Source organism: Theobroma umbraticum, unplaced genomic scaffold, assembly GCF_002168275.2.
Source record: "Theobroma umbraticum cultivar Fairchild unplaced genomic scaffold, ASM216827v3 scaffold_204.0, whole genome shotgun sequence".
Taxonomy (NCBI): domain Eukaryota; kingdom Viridiplantae; phylum Streptophyta; class Magnoliopsida; order Malvales; family Malvaceae; genus Theobroma; species Theobroma umbraticum.
In genome coordinates this window covers 5,502,181-5,521,374 of record NW_018397267.1, presented here as the reverse complement: position 1 = coordinate 5,521,374, position 19,194 = coordinate 5,502,181, and the positions used below count along the sequence as shown (strand labels likewise).

Sequence of the window (19,194 nt, the reverse complement as noted above, 5' to 3'; positions counted from 1 at the left end):
AGTTAACATCCACATCATGCGCTGTCCTATACGCGCCAAACACTTCTCACATTTACCTTTAATTGTAAAAAACCGAAAATGTTTGATCCTTAATTGTTATAACTAAAACCTTTGACCCTAAATTGACAAAAACTCAAAAATTTAGATCCCAAATTAAACATTTAATCTTATACCTAACATTTTTAAACCGTCTCAACAATACCAAAATTTTCTTGAAAATTACACATACGGCACTCTTATTCATTATTAGACCTAACTGTATTTTCATGGCTGAATAGGTCAAACTTTTGAACCAGATTTGGTCATAAAATCGACTCTGGAAATGAATTCATCTGGACTTGATGAAAAAAATCTTTTTAAATTGGATGCTTTGATGGAAACTGGAAGTAAACAAGGGTTACGTGTAATAGGGTTACATGGGCCATTTTGCTTCAGATCGAGTAATGAGTGACTATTAACCAGAGCCATATAAAATAAATTCACAAGATTTTATTTGTTCTTTGTTTCTCAACTGGCTACCCAGCTACGACCTGGAGATTTCCTCTTTTCTTTTACACTAATCATCTTCCGTAGTCTCTCTGCATCCTCCCATTTATTGAGTGAAGCGTAAATATTTGCCAAAAGCACATAATTTCCAACATTTTCAGGCTCAATTTCAAAGAGATGACTAGCTGCAATCTCACCCAGCGCAGCATTACCGTAAACCCTACAAGCTCCAAGCAAAGCACCCCAAATTCCAGCATCCGAGGCACCTCCATATTCAATGATCAGATTGTATGCTTTCTCAAGGTGCCCGGCCCTTCCAAGGAGGTCAACCATGCAAGTAAAGTGTTCGCTCAATGGCACTATTTTAAGAATTTGCGTCATCAGCTCAAAGAGCTTGCATCCGTCCTCAACCAATCCACCATGACTACAGGCATTAAGGACACCTATGAATGTAACCTGGTTTGGTTTAATTCCTTCCTTTTGCATCTTTGAGAATAAAACCAAAGCTTCCTGGAACTCTCCATGGTCAGAAAGGGCTGTGATCATGGTGCTGTAAGATACTACATCCCTCTCCTTCATTCTACTGAATTCCCTCCAGGCCTGCTCCATACATCCAAATTTTGCATGCATGTGTATCAACGCATTGGATACAAAGAGCGCCCTATCTGAATTTGTTATGCAGATAAGCAGTTAAAAAAGAAGAATCAGTATCACAGCTTCTTTTATGTATATATATGGAAAGACAAAATAAAAATCCAGAAGAAACTAATCAATCCGAGCATTCAAATACAAATAGAATAGTAGCATGCTAATTACTAATACCAGCACAACTTACCGCAACATCCTTCTTCAATATTCTTAGCCAATGCCTCCGCCATTTTAACATCTCCTAATTGGGTACAAGCAGAAAGAGCACCTACTATCGCAACGTCAGTTATTCTGACACTTTGATCTCTCATTGCCACGTACATCTCAATAGCTACCTTTGCATATCCATTCTGCGCATAGCAAGCCACCATTGCTGCCCAACACGAAGCATCCGGCTTTACTATCTCGTCAAACACTCTTCTAGCCTCACTCACGTTACCACATTTCCCATAGCCCGCGATCATCGCAAGCCAAGCAACTGAATTCTTCTCCACCATCCTGTCATAAAACTCCTTAGCCGCTCCCATGTCACCATAATTTGCATATCCAGCAACCATAGCTGTCCAAGAAACCACATTGCGTTCCTCCATGGCATCAAACAAGCACCACGCTTCATGCATCAATCCCACCTTAGCGTAACCACAAATCATTGCTGTCCAAGCAACAACATCTTTCTCTTCCATTGCATTGAATAATCTTTGCGCGTCTAACACGAATCCACACTTTGCGTACATATCAAGCAATGCTGTTTGCACTACATTGTTCCTCAAGAAACCTGATTTTTCGACACTTGCATGAACTTGCTGGCCTTCGAACATTGCCGGGACTCGAGCACAAGCATTGAGAACAGAGGAGAAGGTGAACCCAGACGGGAATATGCCTTTCCTCTGCATTCTAGAGTATAATAGGATAGATTGGATAAAATGACCCTGAAAAACAAGGGAACGTATAAGGGAAGTCCAAAGGAACTGGTTTTTGCAGTTGGGTATTTGGTCGAACACATGGCGTGCGTAGCCGAGGTTGTCACCACAGCGCCCGCAGCAGCTGGGTGAGGAACTGAGTTAAAAAAGGGTGGTACTGGGGTTTAGGTAGGGTTTTGAGAAAGAAGCTATGGGTTTGTTTGAGTTGGCTAATTGTTTTACTAAATTGGAGGTAATGGGAAATGGTAGAAAATGTGTTTCTTTTTGTTGGGAATGGGCGTTGTGACATGTATGTGGTGATTCCAATAGGAGGGAAAGTAAATGGTTTTCATGGATTTGATATTGATGATGGTTTTTGTATGATGATGATTACTTACAATCGAGACTTTCTTAAGTATATTGCTTCTTGGGGTGGTCTATGTTGTCCTTGCTATTTGACCGTTGGCTCTGTTTTTCAGTTTGAATGGCTGAGTTTCATCGTGAGTTGATGCCTCAGGTACTATATATATCAAAAATTGGTGCTAGTGCTAGTGCTAGACTTAGGTTGGCCATGCTTGTTTTTCAGTTTTCGGGTTTTGATGGAGGGCTAACTCTGATGCACGGTTAAATTTTTTGGCATCCTTGTTAAATCAAATTGTTTTTATTCATGTGTTTTCAATATGAAAAATGATTATTGGAAAGATTATATCTTTTCATAACAAAAAGTCTCTTGAATCTTGATAAAATAACTATTCAAAAAATATTTTGATTCAAAAGTTATATTATGTAATATGAAAAGTTGTCTGGTTATAGCGAAAATATTATTATCCAAAATTATGCCTTGTAATAAAAAAAAATGTATTCAAAGATAAAAAATCATTGCAATGAAATGATTAACTTTGTTGTATCTTATTTGCATAATTACATACTGAGGTGAGACGAAATAAGTTTTAAACAATTTTATCAATTTCCTAAAACCCCATTTACACCAAGAGTTACTTTTCAACGTTTCAAGTAGGAAGAATAACAAGACAAATAGATGCCTAAATGGGTCAGTAGTACAAGTCACACACAAAGACACCAAATACACCTTGAATTCTATCTTCACTTTAACATAAGAATATTTCATACAAAAGGTATGCAAAGCAACAAAAATATCATATGCTAAACGGCTAATTTTAAGTGTCTAATTTCTCAGAAGAGGAAATTAGCAGTACATTAAGTCAGATTTCATGATTTGATGGACTACTATAACAGTTGGCATATATTAATAACAGTAGCTATCAAATGGGCTTATGATCCTCATTCCTTGCACACAGTGCCATCAACACTGAAATTATTCATGCAAAACCAGGCTCCAACCAATGATCCTGTGGGGAATATTTGCTATTATAAATACTGTTCCCAAAAGACCCAATGCACTGATGACATTTTCAAGGCCTTCGAGGGGCTATTTCAATAAACTGATAAATATCTGATCGTCTTTGTTTCTCCAGTGGAAGGCTCTCTCTGTAAGGGAACGGTTCAAAAAACTTTATAAGATAGGGAACTTGATATAAATTGTTACTCGTTTGCAAGTTTAGCATTAGCATTTCACCTGGTAAGTTGGATTTCAGAATAATCAATCTCTGCAACCACAACTGTCTCTTCGTGTTCTGAGGTTGCAATTATCTCTCCAAACTGGTCAGGCAGACATAAGCAATTGGTAATCCAGTAGTTGCTCTCAGATGAAACAAAAAGTAACCAAATTTACAAACTTCCCCATACCGGTGATACAAGAGTAGAATGTCCCCATATTGTATAGCAACCAGCAGAATCTCGAGAGGGTGAACACGTGGCAACAAATAACTACCACCAAAGCAGAATAGAGTTTGTGAAGGAACTTTACTTATGGAAATGCAGAGAATTACTGATAAGAAAAGCTTGATGATACCTGGTTGTCAGCTGCCCTGAAATTTTGAAGTACATAAAATTTGTTAATTGATGGCAGCACATTAACAGTACAGTGTACCTTATAATTCTTTTTTTTGGTCTAATTTTCATCTGTTAAAGTTGAATAACCTTGATTTAATAATTGATCTGGTTCAAGTCCAATACCCTCGATCCCCTGGTGTAGGGTTGTAGTCATGTGTTACATTTTTGGGAAACGGGATGAACTTGAATTATTAGACACTTGCAGGAGAAAGCTTGTAGGACAGAAGTCCCTTTTTATTCCATAATTCTTATTGTATTTTGAACTGAGCGAATAATCTTATAGTAACTGACATGATGGAAATAGAACTTGCTGCCTCCAGTAACAAGTAGAGATAGAATTCTAACCTTGTTCGCTGTACAAGCTCCCACAGCAAGTCACCAGTACTCATGTTGAATGCGCCGGGATAGCATATAATATGTGCCCCTGGAATTTGCACCTCATTTTAATAAAGTACACTAAGAAAACTTAATGGTATGCCAGCAGTAATACAGAAAACCTTTTGCTCTATAAAGCATGGCAAGCTCTGGAAAGCGCATATCATGACAAATTCCAATTCCAATTCGGCCAATGTCTGCATTTAAGAGTCACTCGTCAGTTGCTTAGCCTGCAGAAAGTCAGACGCAGACTATAAAACAAAGAAATTATCGACACATTATAGCTTCATGATTTTTTTTTTTTGAAAAGTAATAGAATTTCATTAACCAAGTAACAGCAGTTACACTCATGACCTGTACATTTATCAAAATTGTCTCCTGATTATACAAAAACCAGATCAAGGAGCCAATCTATCTGCATAGGATTTCTAAAGAAAACATTCCCTAAAACTGACACCCTGCACTATCAAGGCACCCCTGCTCATTCAAACACTGATAAACATCGACATCTGAGCAGAAATCAAGACCAAAAACAGAATCGCAAAAACCTTTGTACCAATTCAGCAAGCTTAGGCAAACACAGAACAAAAATATCAGCTTAACACATACTTCCCCTGAGACATTATAGATTCATGATACCCCAAATTTAATGATTAAATGAATCAAGCCTCCTGTAATCTCTTCTTTGTTGAATTTATATGGTGTAATTATTAGAAAGTAGTTTAATCCAGCAATGTCAATAACTCATGATCCAAGTTTGTGCATAAATAAAATCAAAAGACATATTGGATACAACAATCTCTACCAGACTCTCTCTCTGTATTCCACCTTTAAAAATGATAATTTGGTAGAACTGAACTGTCAGTACTTGAGTCAAGCTGATTCAGTGCAATTTATCTCGACAAGCATGTGGTTTGTCAAAGCAGTACGAAAGATTGCACAATTTTAGATCAGACTATCCCGTTAGCCTTAAAAAAACTGTTGATTTTGAAGAGCTAACTATACCTGTGTCCACAATTGTAGGCTCATCTCCGGCAGCAAAGGAGTCAGATTCCTTGAATGAAATATCTCCTGGGACATCAATATCAAACAGATGAATCTGCAAAAAGTGACAATTATTATTTGCTTTCTGTCTTAATTAGTGTTCAAATTACATGTTGCTAGTAGGTTTTGCCTACCTTCCTATGCTTAGCCTTGAGCTTTCCATCTGGTCCAAAAACACAGCAAGTATTATACAGCCGGCCATTGCACCATTCTGGAATAGACCCACCAACAATTGTGATTCCATAGCACGAAGCAACCTCTGATAACACTGAAAAGGAGGGCGAGGAATCTCCATTTTCAAAATCCTCAGCATACTTAGCAAAGCCATCAGCCGAGTAAGGGCAGTTCCACATTTCCTATTGCAAACAAGTAAAGGAACATGCATGAATCCAGACTTTCAAGTTCTAACCAGCATCTTGAATTGTTCAGCTTACATTTCCTAGATTAAACATAAACAATCAAACTCACGGGTAAAACGACAAGCCTTGCACCTTGCTGAGCAGCATCTTTGATCAAATTGTGGGCACGGATTAGATTCTGATTCTTGTCTGAACTAACAGTCAACTGGCAAAGCCCAACTTTAAACTGCCCAAATAGTCAAAGATTCAATTAATAACTTAGTCTAACATAAGTTTGCAACTATATTGATATCTAAAAATTGATGGAACCATTTTTCTTCAAGAAGGATCAAATCAAGAGATGAAGATAGTGGAATAATCAACCTTGGAAATAATGGGAACTTCCATCGTATTCAAGGAAGCACAAGCCGAAGTTTGATGCTGTTTACAATTTATGTAAGCAGGCATGCACAGTTGGTCTTGTTTTACCACCAAAAGAAAAGACAGAAAAAGGGGAAGTGCTTTCTAAGTCATAACCCAGTTCGTCGAGGGTGATGCCCCGTGTCTAGAGGCGAAGAGTCTGGGTTTTAGGCAGTTGGTGGAGTTAATAAATTAAAAAAGCCAATGTTAAATAAATAACTTTGATTGCCAAGATAAGGTTTTAGCATGATCACCAAGACAAGTTTTGCTGTGCTTGATATGTTAATAATATTCTTGGGATGGTATTGGTTTAACAATTCAGCAACGTGTTATTAAGTTTTCAATCCCAACTTAATGGGTTCCATTGCCTTTGGGGTTTGCAGTTGTTTCCAAATCCAAGTGCTAATCTTCCAACTTTGTTTTTACATTTTTTGAGAAGGACAATACAGAAAAGCGACTTCAACATTGTCAAATAAATGGATACAAATTGATATCATAACTAGAAGAGGAATATTTCATATCGGTTGAGAGGTAATCAAAATGTATCAAGTAAATAACATTTCCAGAGTACGGGGATCACAGTGTCAACGATCAAAATTTGCAATCAAATATATATTAAAATACAGCTGGTAATGGTAATAGAATTAACAAAAAAACAAGAGGGAAGGATGGAATAGAGGACAAATCAACTCGACAATGCTGCTTGATAAAATTACTCATAATACAACAAAAGGACAACTCTGGTACTTGCAGCCCACAACCTTTTTTTTCAGAGCAGGGAATACGGGCATGGTTAGGTCTTCAAGGGAGCCTTTTTCTCTCTATCAGATATTCGAGCTGGAGCTGTTGAATGTGATTTGAAGCGGCCTCTCCCTCCTTCCTCTTTTTCCTGGAATATCCAAATCCCTTTTTGTTCAATTTACTTTTCAATAACAAATACACAAACAGCCAAGCAAGTTCTTAAATTGTTGGAAAACCAGTACTAGAAGCCATGCAGAACGAACTAGATTACTATCAAATGAGTTCACAGATTCAAATACCTTTTTCTTTACAATCTGAACAACATCTTCATCCTGCAGAGATTGCGCAAGACCACAATGTTGAGGGTAGTGTCTTGCACTTGTGCCCCAGACCAGAACATATTTGACATCCTTTAGCAAACTCCTATGTATGTGATTACAGAAGTCTTCAACTGTGCAGCCGCCTCTATCCTATCTCATACAAAGAAAAATGGATTAAGAGAAAGGAAAGAACAGTCAGAGAACTTCCCGCCTAGATGTAACAGCATATACTAAATAGAGTAAATGCAATGATAAGAAGATATGTGACATACAGCAGAGAGAACCACAGGATCAGAGAAATCAGGTTGCTGGCCTTGTGGTTTTGTATATACTCTCACAAGTCCCATCTCTTCCCACATCTTTGAAAGTAGTCTATCTAAGTTCAGCTGCATAAGGAACAGACATATAGGTCAACATTTTTCTCAAACCACATGCACCAAATATGAAACTAATAAGCAATATTTTTCTCCAACTACTTCCATCTAGAATTGTGTTCTTGACGTATACTAGACAGCTTGTTAGTGTTCCTTTGCCAGAAAAATGTAGTAACACCAGATCTCATAAAATACATGATTACTAATGACTAGCCAAAAGCTAATAACAGGCCAACAGTTTCTGAACATGTCAGTAGAAGATACAAGTTGCATTTTAAAACCAACAGTATACTCCTAACTGTCATTCGCATTTAAACCAAGGCTGGAAGAACATGCCTTCAAGTTGCAGCTTATGACAACAGAATTTGGCTGCCGGGCTAACTTATCCACATCATCAATACCAATCACATCTATCTTGTTGTAAACATATACACACTTAATGTATTTGCGGTTTCCTTCAATTACATCTATAAGATCATCCACGGTGGCATCCTCACGAAAGAGCACCTAAAAAGACCCATCAGGAATACCTCAGCATAACGAAACACCAGTTGTAAGAATGACTCAATTCAATCAAATGTGAAATTTAATCAGGACAAGACTGCATACCTCTGCATTGTGAATTTTATATTCATGTAGAATCTGATAACAAAGTTTCTCATCCACATGAGTTAAAGGCAGAGTGCTGTTAAAAGAGATGCCTCCAGTTTTTTTCTTTTTGAAATATATCTGCAAATGAAATAAAGAAATCCAAAATGAAGCAGGCCAGAGCAATACATACTTTAAGATATTGGCAAAAAATAATTCATCAGAATTTCCATATAATTGAACTAGTCAATGTTAAACCATTTGTAATGTGAAAATCATTCTTTTTTCTTTTGCCAAACAACAACACGACACTTTAAAACCTGATGCACCTAATATATTATTAACAATATGAATGCCACATAGACAACTGTGAGAGATAAACTTACTTGAGGTGGTCTCTTGTTCAAGCGCAAACCCACAGCTTCCAGTTCCTTGGTTAATATCTGGCGATGACCCTCACTCTGAGGTTTCAGAAGCAGATTACACAGACATAAGAGAAGAGTCGATAAAAACAGGGGAAATCACAACAACAAATTAACATAACTCCTAAAAGTTTGATGGTAAAGGAAGCCAACAACAATGAATGTTCAGGATTCAGGAAACAGACACAAGTAGTGACAGCACTGACAAACTATAGGCAAAAAAAAATGTAAACATTAAAACGACATGCGTGTCTGTCAACAGTTTAAACCACTTGTAGTCACTAGAAAGCTTGAAGTATGCACAACTACAACAGCATGGGTTGATGCCTAGTTAGAGAAAAAAGGGAGAGTGAAATCAGCATTCAAAAGAAGAGAAAAAGAAAGAATGATTCTGGACAATAAATGATTGCTATAAAACTTCAAACCTCTTCCAACAACAATCCAGAAGAAAGAGTGCATGTCATGACAAGCAAACAGTAGACACATGGAGGTATTGGGAAGGTTCCAATCAACAAAAACTATTTTGCATCTTACAATTACACAATCTTAGATGTTCAATACCAGCCAGCATGTTTTGTCGTAAATTAAAGGAAAAGAGAGAACCTAATTTCCTTCCATGCTTATCAACTATCGCTTCTAAATTTTTCCAACCAAGTCTTCCACTAAGATCAGAATTCAGAACAGTATTAAACATTGCTCTATTAAATTCCTATGTAACACTATCATCTTATGAGCATCCTATGAAAAATTTTACCATATTAAGCAAAACCACCAGTAACACAACAAAAACTAGCATTATGATATAGATACTTACTTTAGAGGCATCAAGAACCATCAGCACAAGATCTGATGACTTCGCAACAGCGATAACCTGAGAAATGAGGGGTCCATAAAATTTATTGAATCAGAAAACTACTCAACCAAACTGACATAAGAATGGATAGAACAGATCATAGAATGGAACATTAAGTTAAAAAAAAGGCATAATATTATTTTTTCTTAGTAGAAATTTGGAATGTAGGGCATAGACCACCCCCGCCAACTTCAACATAATACCTTCCAAAGAGCATGTTAATCATTCTATCCAAAAACATTCAATTAAAATTTTTTAAGGATTTCCCCCATCTGACAATGATAGTTTATATACCAAGAGATGACAACATGCATCACCAGGTAAAACTAGAAGCAGCAAATTATTACCTGCCTCCCACGTCCCTTGCCTTCAGAAGCACCTTCAATAATTCCAGGAAGATCCAGCAGCTGAATCTTAGTATCGTTGTAATGAATGATACCAGGAATGCATGTAAGCGTTGTGAACTCATAAGATGCAGCTTCTGAATGAGTTCCTGTCAACATTGTTAAAAGGGTTGATTTCCCCACACTGCAGTCGCAATCAATGCAATAGTTAGCTTCCTCTCAAAAGCACATACGTCCACAAAGGGTACAAATGCATGTCAGCAAGTATACATGTGCACAAATGCATGTTCGCACTAATCTGCAAGCACAATATGTATTTTCCTACATACTCGCACGAATAGATTAAGCTAGCAGGCTAGAGAGGGATGGCAGGATAAGTGTACTGGCAGTAATTGAGTAATATCATCAGTAGATTTATCTTAAGTGTGATAAATCAAAATCATCTTACTACAATACAGGACTTCAACTTTTTTCAATGCAAAAACTCTTATTTTCTTTATAAAAAATTAAGACACATGCAATCAAGTGATAAAGGTACAGACCTTGGAAATCCTATTAGCGCAACGCGTCCATGACCAAATTTTGTAACTTCAAAACCTTCTCCACCTCCGCTAGAACCCTGATTCACAAATTCAAAAAGAAGTTTTCAAAAAATGGAAAGGAGAAAGAAAATTGCATGGAAAGTGTAAAAAAAATTAGTGCAATCTATAACAGATTACCAGCCAGTCAAACAAACAGCTTAACTAACTAAAACTCTTAAAATAATTAAATATCTAGCCACAAAAGAAGCAAAATTAACTCATTTGAGCAGTTAGATATGAATAAAGCTATTGTCAAAAAGAGACCATCCCACCGAGAAAGTGGAAAATCAAAAGCTTAAACAATGAAAAAAATTAAAATAAGAGGAAACTAAAAGCCTATTATAAGATTTACGAATTGTTAAAAAGAAGTAAAGATGTAAAATTATCAGCATGAACAAGTGCATTAAAATGTGGCAACGTAGAATTCAGAGAAAAATTAAACATGTATTCATGATAGGCAAAAATTTCAGAATCCATTCATATTAGATAAGAAACATTCATACTTTTGGTGGCTCTAGTAATTGTGTCCTTAGTTTTGCAATCTTTGCCTTCAGCTGACCAAGATGGTACTCTGCATATTCAGTGAAAAGATAAAAAAAATTAATTAACCCAGACAATGTTTTCAATAGGATTAATAATTATCAATACCAAAAAATAAAAACGGCTTTGAAGTGAAGGGAAAAGAAGCATCAGTTCATGTATATAAAGTACATATGCATGTCAAGGGATACAAATATATACCTGTGGCCTTATTTTTCTGGGTTCGAGCCATCTCGGCTTCAATTTCTTTAATCCTCTCAATAATCCCCATTTTTTCCTGACTTCAAGTGCTACCGCTAGAAATAAGAAACAAGGGCACAGTTTGGGCTTCTAAAAGATGCAATTATAGATGTATATGAAATATAAAAATGCAAAAAGAGCTAAATCCTACATGATCGTGCAAAAACCATTACATATTCAAAAAAAAGCCAAACTTTGACGAGAACCCAATCATACCACTAGACGAAAGAAGCATAATTTGGGATAAAACTCAATGCATGCCGCGTTTGGATGATGAGTAGTGGTGGGAACAGGGAGAAAAAAAACCTTGAGAATGTTTAAGTAATTCGATTCCTCTTCCTTTACTTCAACCACCCAATAAGTACATAAAATAAATCATGAAAGAAAAAAGGATAATATCCGATAAAAACAAATCGGTATTGGAAAATAGTAGCCCAAAAGCAAAAAGATTTTAGAAACGAAAATTATATATATCCGATAAAAGGAAAATTATTATTATATATATATATGAGTGATAGTAACTTCATAAATGTATAGAATCGATTGCAAGAAAGAAATAAAGAGAGAGAAATTTGCTATGAATAACTCACCGGAACAAAGTGATAGGCGATCTCCAGAGCAGAAAAGAGGAAGAAAGAAAGTAGAAGGGAGCAAGTAGAACCGGACAATGGTAGGGCTTAGAAGTCCCGATGAAAAAAATATGACTGGACTTAATTTTGAAAGCCCAATTATGGTATAAAGCACATTGTTTTTTAGGTTTAGACCCGTCCCGCCACTTAAAGCAGGGCCTGATCTATCAGTGATACGGTGAGATTATTTACAAATGACGAGTTCGATGATGGTTCATACATGATAGCTGTTACCATAGTCAGTTGGTTTTACTTAGAACTGCTGGGGGAGTAAAGCTTAGGACAGAAATAGGGGAAAACTAATTAAAACGCCCCCTTGAGTCGAATCTGAACTTTTTTCTTCTTGATGAAAGAACTCGTCCCAATGAGTTTAGTCACTGCACACTTGCGGCATTCAAAGTCGTTTACTTATTCCCAGAAACCTAGCAACAAACAACTGTAGCCAAGGACACCTGGTTGATCTTCAGTCATTTGGTACATGCAGTTTTCAATTCCATAAGTTGTATTGAAAGGCCATTCTGGTTCAAGAACCAAGAAAGCCTAGTTAGCACAGCATATGTTAAACAAACTCTACATCTACCCATCCATCCCAAAATCATCAATTTTACGAAAAACAATTCTTCTAGATTGTATAGAGAATTAGAGCATCTTATTTCTAGTTTAGACAACTAAAATCTATTATTTACAATGTTACAAGTATCCTGATCTTGTTTCATTTACACTTCTGCCACCACATGCAGCCAGCTTGCTCGCAGTAAGATTTGGTGGAGCCTGTGACTGCATCTCAGCGAGCTCTCTCACACGTAACAAAATTGGTGCAGGAATGGGCATCGAAGGATGTTTCCGTGAATTTACCTACATTATTAACCACAATGAAACCATAAATGTCTCCCCTTTCAAGAGAGGATGCAATAAAAACATGCAGATAAGCTACTCTTTATTGGAGGACGTGCACGAGGATGATTATGATTCGGCTGCAATTGGTTGTACGATTATTATTCAGTAACACCATTGAGCAAGAACAAATTAGAAACAAAACTTGATATCTCACCCCTTTGTCCACAGGTGTCTGGGCAAAGCTTGCTTTCAGCAGATTCCTCCATTTGTCCTGAAAAATAACATTTATCAGAAAAAAAAAATATTTTTCCCAGTCATAATCCAATTTTTTTTATTATATCATTATGGCTAAATTTTATTCCTTTTAGAATCATTTATTTACTGACTAAAATACCCATATGCATACCTTAAGATCAACAGAGGTTCTATATGAATAGGACGCAAAGGCAAGCCTTTTGATCTCAGACCATCTGCCAGCTCCATACTTAGCAACACCCTCAACTAGCTTCATGACCTCCGAGAGGGTCCAGGCTCGATGATGTTTCCTTCTAGTTCCACCCTTTGCCGTTGGTACAGTAACAACATTATCATCTGAACTATCTCCAGATAGATTTACATTTTTTAGCCCCATGCGCTGCCCCAGCTCAGCTGCTGGCTTCTCTTTCTTTGGTTCAGCTACAAACTGTTCATAGAAACAGAATGGCAAATAAGCAAATACAGTCCACTTACAATCAGCTAGTACAAACATAACATAATACTATTTCAAATAGCAATTCTTACTATGTCATATTCCACAAGGATATGAAAAATGAACAACAGCACTTCTACTACCATGAAAATAGCAGTCATCATTCCTGCCACTCGAGTTACTGTCTAGTATTACACTTGCAAGTCACCTTCAAAACTCTAAAATTTGCCAGGTATCAGGCACTAATACATAAAAAGCTAAAGACACAAAACAAATGTTTTTCTGCTCTCTCCTCATGTGCCTCACCTACGGATACTATCTAACACTGATAGTGATGGAGACATATACTCCCATCTCAGTACTTTCAAGCCCAACTAGAGACTGTTTAAGACTTCATGAGTATCATTTTTGCATGTCACCATCACAAAAGCAATGGACAACAGAATAGAGACCATAATAGATTAAGAGCTCTAGGCCTCAAAAGGTAGGACACAACCCTGGCAACAGAATTTAAAAACAAAAAATAAAAAGTAATTTACTACAGACAGACAAGCTAGCAGTTTGGCCACAATCTATTTAGACATAAATATGAAAGATCAGTTTTATAGATAATATACGTGCACCTTTGTTGCCAAGCATGAAGTGTCTTTTTTATTTCTCCTTTTTTCTTTGCTCAGAAAAGGATGTGGGTTAATATAGGCTTATAGCTCGTCTCTAAACAGGAAAAACATACTTCACATCATAGATATCATTTACTCTTTTCACCTGTTGCAGAGTTTGCTCAGGAGTAGATCTGGCTTCCGACACTTTGTTCCCACTACCATTGTCCATTTGACAACTGTGTATATCAAGACCCTTCTTTACAAACGTCGTTGTCATGCCCATGCCACTGGGATGGAATTTCTGCAGATGGCAATTCAAGTTGCATCAGTACCATAACCTCAACTGTCCACAAGACACCACTAAGAAATACGAGATAGATTCCTCATAAAGCATGAATAGACACACTACTCCATAAAAAATTGGTCAAAGCAAGAAGTAACAGAACATTCAATTCACAGAACTAGATATTCAAAGCCAAACTAATATTGCTGAGATAGATAAGAATTATTTTATCTTTTTCACATACCAAAAGAGCCATAACATTCTTCCTTGGCCGGCTTCTTCGAACCCGATAAACACACGGAACCTGAATCCCAGATCCTCCAAGGGAATCCAACCTCGTGATAATAGTTCTCCCATCCAAGAAGCCATTTCTAGCAGGTCTAGCATGAGATTTTAAAGCCATGGGTCTAATCCCTATATTTTTAGCTGAAGGGATTAACCTGCCACTGTACTCTTTGGACTCTTCTTTGGAAAGTTCTTCAATATATCTCCTTGTTGGCTTCCGAACTCTCTTTGCAGCTCTCTGCTCACCAGCGAGTTCTTCACTATAAGTGTTTTCGCGGCTGTTACTTCCCACTCTCGTCCCAGAAGTTGTTTGATGCTCATCTATTTGACTACTATGGCTATTAAGCAAATCTTCATGGTTTTCAACTCCAACTACTGGGTGGTCTTCGCTAGGAGCACCATCCACATTGTTGCAACTATCTTCTTTACCCTTTTTCACCAATTTATTGTCTTTGATTACAAAAGTTGTAGTTGAAACATCACAAGAATTAGTCAATCCCATGGCAATCCTTCTTTTAAGCCACTGCTTGTCCTTGACAGTAGTGTCTCGCCCAAATGTTGCCTTAAAAACTTCATGAAGTTCTTTAATTGATAAATTATCCAAGCATATTTCCCCCTTCAACTTGGAAAAATCAGGTTTTGAACTAATACAGCCTGCAGAAGTTGATGATCGACCTTCTATCAGCTCATCTAGAGGTTTTGAGCGCTCCCCAACAGTCCCAGATTGGGTAGCACGATTGTCACTCATGCATTGTGTCCCGGAGAGGACCGTTTCCTGCAAAGGAATTTGAGATTGGAGCTTCTGATCAATACCAAGCAATTTATCGTGCTGTTCAGAACAGTGGCTGTCTACATTCATATAAGCAGAAGAATGATCAGGAGATCGACATGCTAAGCGGAGCCTCTCTTCGTGTTTGACCTTGTGCAACATTTCCTCGATGTACTATAGGAGATATTAAGACCAAAAAGGATCCAAGACAATTAATAACACAATAAACACTTTTAAGTTCAAACCATGGGCTTGTATATGTACAAGCAGGGGAAAGAAAAAACAATGAAAGAACAAAACCACAGGGAGAAAAGAACCTAAAAAATTATGCAGAATATGAATTTAAAGAAGGAAAGAGTAGAGTAGAAATCATCCCCCCACACCAAAAAAATATAGTTAGTATTGTTTTCTTTAAATAAGAATTGTCAGGTAGGAATTGCACAGCTCTGCAAATTGGCTAGCATGTAGTTGCTAAATCAACATTAAAATTTTGAAAGAGATTCTCATATGCGACATGAGTATATATAAAGTTCTTTATCCCCTATCTCAGCTGACTTGATTTAAATATAACAGCGAGAAAACTAAAAATAGGTTTGATTTCATCTTTTTCATAAAAAAGAAGGAAAAAACCGATAGTTCATAGGAAGATGAAGAAGAAAAAATAACGGAGAAATGTTAGGATGGAATGTAACTTGAACAAGTAGACAGTCATCCTCACCAGACACAAGTTCTGCGAATTCCAAGAAGCTAGTTTCCACTAAAACTGGAGTAAAATTGGCAAAAATTAAGAATTAAGGCCCCTACTAAAGTGTCAAAACCCATATAAGTAAATATCAACATAAACCCCAAACTCAAAAATAAAGCTTGACAAAGTGTCTTCAAGAGAAAAATCAGAGAAGATCAAGCACTAAGCAATTTGTTAGATGCAAACATGAAAAGCATCCACTAATCCATTTAAAGAAAGTTAAAAATCCAAGGGCTCTGAAAGCTGGAAATACCTCAAGGCGTGCACTTAACTTTTCAGCATCAGCTTCTGTGTTCTCAGATTGTGACAAACCTGATACATATTAATCATTCAGAAAGGTTAAGATATATAAAAATATCACAACACAAAAAGGACATGACAATGATCATCCCATGAGATAAAGTAGACATAGCATGACCAGGATGCAACATTAGAAATCAATAATTTGAACAAAGCTACCAGCTGCATCTTCAAATACAAAGCTAGATTTTCAAGTAATTCTTTTCCGAAACTGTATTGCTCAAGTTTTATTGCCTAGATGACAATTTTATGGATCTAATTATTGACTGCTTTTGGTTTAGCCATTTCCATGAGCTTCGCTTTCCTCTAAGGAGTGTCTCTTGTACAAGTCTTCATTACTCAGACTATACCTAATTGATATTTGGCACATTTTAATCGATTGATGTATATCAAGGAAAGGTGTAACGTGCATATTTAAAAGTAGATAAAAATGGAAATATCTAGGAAACAGAACAGAAATACACAAGAAGCATGCAAACCAATCAGTCCAGACCACCCGAGCAGATAAAAACAAAGTTAAAATCACAAGCGCAGTAAATTATGAAAGCCCAATTCTTCAGTCACACTCAGCGGCGGTACACTTTCTTATCCTATTCTAGTAGGAGTTTATATAGTTACTACAAAAACTGTACCTTCTGAACTTTCTAACTGAATGCCAGAGGATGACACTTCATTAGAAGTGCAACCTAAAGCCTGCCCAGTGTCTGCAACAATATGGATTTCACGCTTCTCACTTTCCAGCAAACCCTCAACCTCCATAAGTTCATCATCTGTCGCGGGCACTAATCTCCCATCCCCCTCAACCTATATGACATAATTCAATTTAAGATTGCAAATAAGAACAAATCAAACCTGAGGCTACACGTGCACATTTTTGCATAGAATTAAACTACGAAGTTAGAAATTATTATTGATTCACCACCAATCACCTATTATTTGTCAATAAACAAAAGCTCATGTGTTTCCACACTTTTAGCAAAACCTTTCCAATTGTGCATCTGTGCTGAGTGAAGCCCACTATGTGTTGTTAACATTTTGAAAATCGGAAAAAGGGGCTAAAATTTTTTAAAAGATATATTCCTCCTCATTCAGACATGTAAAAGCATCACTCCTCATTAAACAAACTTCGTAACCAAGCATGCTTCAAGAAAGAGATTGAAGCTAATCAAGGCAGGCCAAATTCTTCCCTGACTTTAACTAGTTTTACTAAGCAGAAGCTCAAACCTGACAAACAGCTACAGAACAAAAATGAACATTACATTCCAAAATATGGTATTACCTTTCTAGAAATTATAGATTCTATGCTGATCATAAATACATTTACCTTTTAAACAATATTTTGATATGACCACATCGTTTTTAACTGAATCCAACCTCCACTCCAGGTGATCTAACCTTGTAATTCAACCAAATTTTAAATATTTCTTTAGATTACAGTCATGTTATTGTTTTCTAAATGAAATGGCGGTGTACATTAACCACATCAATTTGTCTTCCCCCAACCAGCTAATTTGGCCCACACCTAGAACCATAAGACATGTAATGTAGAAAACCCTATACTTCATAAGACTTTTAGAATCTTTTATCTGACACACAGTCAAATGACCTCCTCACTAATTCTTTACATTACTGTAGCTCAAATTTTAAACTAAAGCAAATCCAAGTCAACATTCTTTCACAAAAGACAGGTGAAGAAGGCAAAAGTTCCTTATATATCAGTAGAATAGAACAATTAGAATAACATATATTGAAAGAGGTACCCGAACGAGCTTGTAAACAACCGGATCAGCAACATGCTTTGGTGAAGATAAGGCAGAGTTACTTTTCTCAAGGCCGGTCTCTTCAAATTTCCCTTCATTACTCCCCTCAACTAAAACCACTGTTTCCATGGAAAATCCACGACATGCAGCTCAAAAACAAAAACTGGAAAACAAAACCAAAAATAGCCAAGTGGATAGACACATCAATTCGCTTTTCCATCTCAACAAGGAACCTTTATTCATGCACAGGAACACAAGAAAACACAGAAAAAAGAATTCCAATTTTTTCTCTTGCAATATTAATACAATGATTCGTTCTGTCATTTAAATTATGCTCGCTCAACAATCAAATAACCTAATTTCTTGAGTTTAGTACTAAATTCACTCAAAATAGTCCAAAATTTAACACACGCCTAGAACATTACAAACTAATCCAATATCTTTCAAAGTAAAACGTAATTAAACCCAACAAATACATTAAAATTGCTACTTTTATTCAAAATTAACTTTAAAAGCTCCTTTCATGCACCAAAATTCCCATATTCCATGAATTGAAACCCTAATTCTCAAATTCTAACAACCTACCTAAAATAAGCTCGTTTTCAAACAAGTTATATTTTTGCATACATAAACGAAGAAAACGAAATAACACAAAAACTTCACATACTTCTACAAATAATCAAATAAATTGCATATCAACTTGAAAGAAAGGGAAATGAATGGAATTTTAAAGAAAAAATTGAAGGAATTTCACTCACCATAGGACTGTGATTGCTGACCGATTTGACTCAGTCCCTCCAGACGATAACCAAAACCAAAAAGTACTGAAAAGCGACCGATTTCGAAGGAGTTAGAAGTGTGAAAACTGAGTTGATAAAACGAATTAAGGAAATGAGAGAGAAACTTGGCGATAAGATAAAGACTTCTTCTTTTTTTTTTTTGAGTACGAAATTCGTGCGTTTTTTCTTTTCTTTTTCGCAAACGAGTGAGCGTCTTCTTTCTTGGCTCGCTTTTACAGTACGCTGTGTTTACTGTCATACAGTTCCGGATTCGAAATTTTCTGTCAATTGTGTTTTATAAAATGGCGTGGAGTCCGCGATCGTTTTCGG

At 36.6% G+C, this 19,194-nt stretch overlaps 4 protein-coding genes across 8 annotated transcripts; all 4 read right to left on the bottom strand.

Annotated features, from left to right (window-relative positions):
* Positions 1–369: 369 nt before the first annotated feature.
* On the bottom strand, positions 370–2,532 carry LOC110424397 (putative pentatricopeptide repeat-containing protein At5g37570). Its single transcript, XM_021438952.1, is given in 3 exon segments — positions 370–1,151; positions 1,322–2,165; positions 2,167–2,532. Coding segments are annotated over 3 exon segments (1,665 nt in total). The 5' UTR covers positions 2,344–2,532; the 3' UTR covers positions 370–507.
* A 588-nt stretch (positions 2,533–3,120) lies between these two features.
* On the bottom strand, positions 3,121–6,349 carry LOC110423668 (Nitrilase/cyanide hydratase and apolipoprotein N-acyltransferase family protein). 2 transcript variants are annotated; one of them, XM_021437953.1, is made up of 10 exons: positions 6,149–6,349; positions 5,895–6,011; positions 5,561–5,782; positions 5,388–5,481; positions 4,505–4,579; positions 4,353–4,431; positions 3,967–3,982; positions 3,801–3,881; positions 3,631–3,713; positions 3,121–3,542 (listed from the first exon to the last, which is right to left on the bottom strand). In XM_021437953.1, the coding sequence occupies exons 1-10, from the start codon at positions 6,230–6,232 to the stop codon at positions 3,467–3,469; spliced, it is 927 nt and encodes a 308-aa protein (XP_021293628.1). In that variant the 5' UTR covers positions 6,233–6,349; the 3' UTR covers positions 3,121–3,466. The 2 variants fall into 2 exon arrangements, 1 of the variants encoding a protein (XP_021293628.1); XR_002445843.2 differs by lacking the exon at positions 3,967–3,982 and having other exon boundaries at positions 3,480–3,542.
* Positions 6,350–6,708: 359 nt separating this feature from the next.
* LOC110423666 (P-loop containing nucleoside triphosphate hydrolases superfamily protein) lies at positions 6,709–12,058 on the bottom strand. 3 transcript variants are annotated; one of them, XM_021437950.1, is made up of 12 exons: positions 11,778–12,058; positions 11,149–11,243; positions 10,911–10,978; positions 10,369–10,445; positions 9,830–10,010; positions 9,444–9,500; positions 8,594–8,668; positions 8,229–8,348; positions 7,956–8,126; positions 7,518–7,631; positions 7,225–7,395; positions 6,709–7,073 (listed from the first exon to the last, which is right to left on the bottom strand). In XM_021437950.1, exons 2-12 carry the CDS (start codon positions 11,216–11,218, stop codon positions 6,978–6,980), a joined length of 1,200 nt encoding a protein of 399 aa, XP_021293625.1. In that variant the 5' UTR covers positions 11,219–11,243; positions 11,778–12,058; the 3' UTR covers positions 6,709–6,977. The 3 variants fall into 3 exon arrangements, with proteins under 3 accessions (XP_021293625.1, XP_021293627.1, XP_021293626.1); XM_021437952.1 differs by having other exon boundaries at positions 11,149–11,237; XM_021437951.2 differs by lacking the exon at positions 11,778–12,058 and adding an exon at positions 11,404–11,765.
* Positions 12,059–12,255: 197 nt separating this feature from the next.
* TRFL6 (TRF-like 6) lies at positions 12,256–19,191 on the bottom strand. 2 transcript variants are annotated; one of them, XM_021437948.2, is made up of 9 exons: positions 18,844–19,191; positions 18,086–18,248; positions 16,958–17,129; positions 16,279–16,337; positions 14,471–15,454; positions 14,107–14,244; positions 13,060–13,335; positions 12,868–12,924; positions 12,256–12,671 (listed from the first exon to the last, which is right to left on the bottom strand). In XM_021437948.2, the coding sequence occupies exons 2-9, from the start codon at positions 18,212–18,214 to the stop codon at positions 12,507–12,509; spliced, it is 1,980 nt and encodes a 659-aa protein (XP_021293623.1). In that variant the 5' UTR covers positions 18,215–18,248; positions 18,844–19,191; the 3' UTR covers positions 12,256–12,506. The 2 variants fall into 2 exon arrangements, with proteins under 2 accessions (XP_021293623.1, XP_021293624.1); XM_021437949.2 differs by having other exon boundaries at positions 14,471–15,286; positions 18,844–19,190.
* Between the last annotated feature and the right edge of the window lie 3 nt (positions 19,192–19,194).

Coding starts and splice junctions, on each gene's coding strand:
- LOC110423668 (XM_021437953.1), bottom strand. CDS start 6,232: ATGCCTGCTTACATAAATTGTAAACAGCATCAAACTTCGGCTTGTGCT. Junction 6,012..6,148: donor AAGTTCCCATTATTTCCAAG/GTTGATTATTCC, acceptor CTATTTGGGCAG/TTTAAAGTTGGGCTTTGCCA. Junction 4,432..4,504: donor CATGCTTTATAGAGCAAAAG/GTTTTCTGTATT, acceptor TGCAAATTCCAG/GGGCACATATTATATGCTAT.
- LOC110423666 (XM_021437950.1), bottom strand. CDS start 11,218: ATGGGGATTATTGAGAGGATTAAAGAAATTGAAGCCGAGATGGCTCGA. Junction 8,349..8,593: donor TGAACAAGAGACCACCTCAA/GTAAGTTTATCT, acceptor TTTCATTTGCAG/ATATATTTCAAAAAGAAAAA. Junction 7,396..7,517: donor ATCCTGTGGTTCTCTCTGCT/GTATGTCACATA, acceptor TGTATGAGATAG/GATAGAGGCGGCTGCACAGT.
- TRFL6 (XM_021437948.2), bottom strand. CDS start 18,214: ATGGAAACAGTGGTTTTAGTTGAGGGGAGTAATGAAGGGAAATTTGAA. Junction 16,338..16,957: donor TCAGTTAGAAAGTTCAGAAG/GTACAGTTTTTG, acceptor AATATGTATCAG/GTTTGTCACAATCTGAGAAC. Junction 14,245..14,470: donor AGAATGTTATGGCTCTTTTG/GTATGTGAAAAA, acceptor TGCCATCTGCAG/AAATTCCATCCCAGTGGCAT.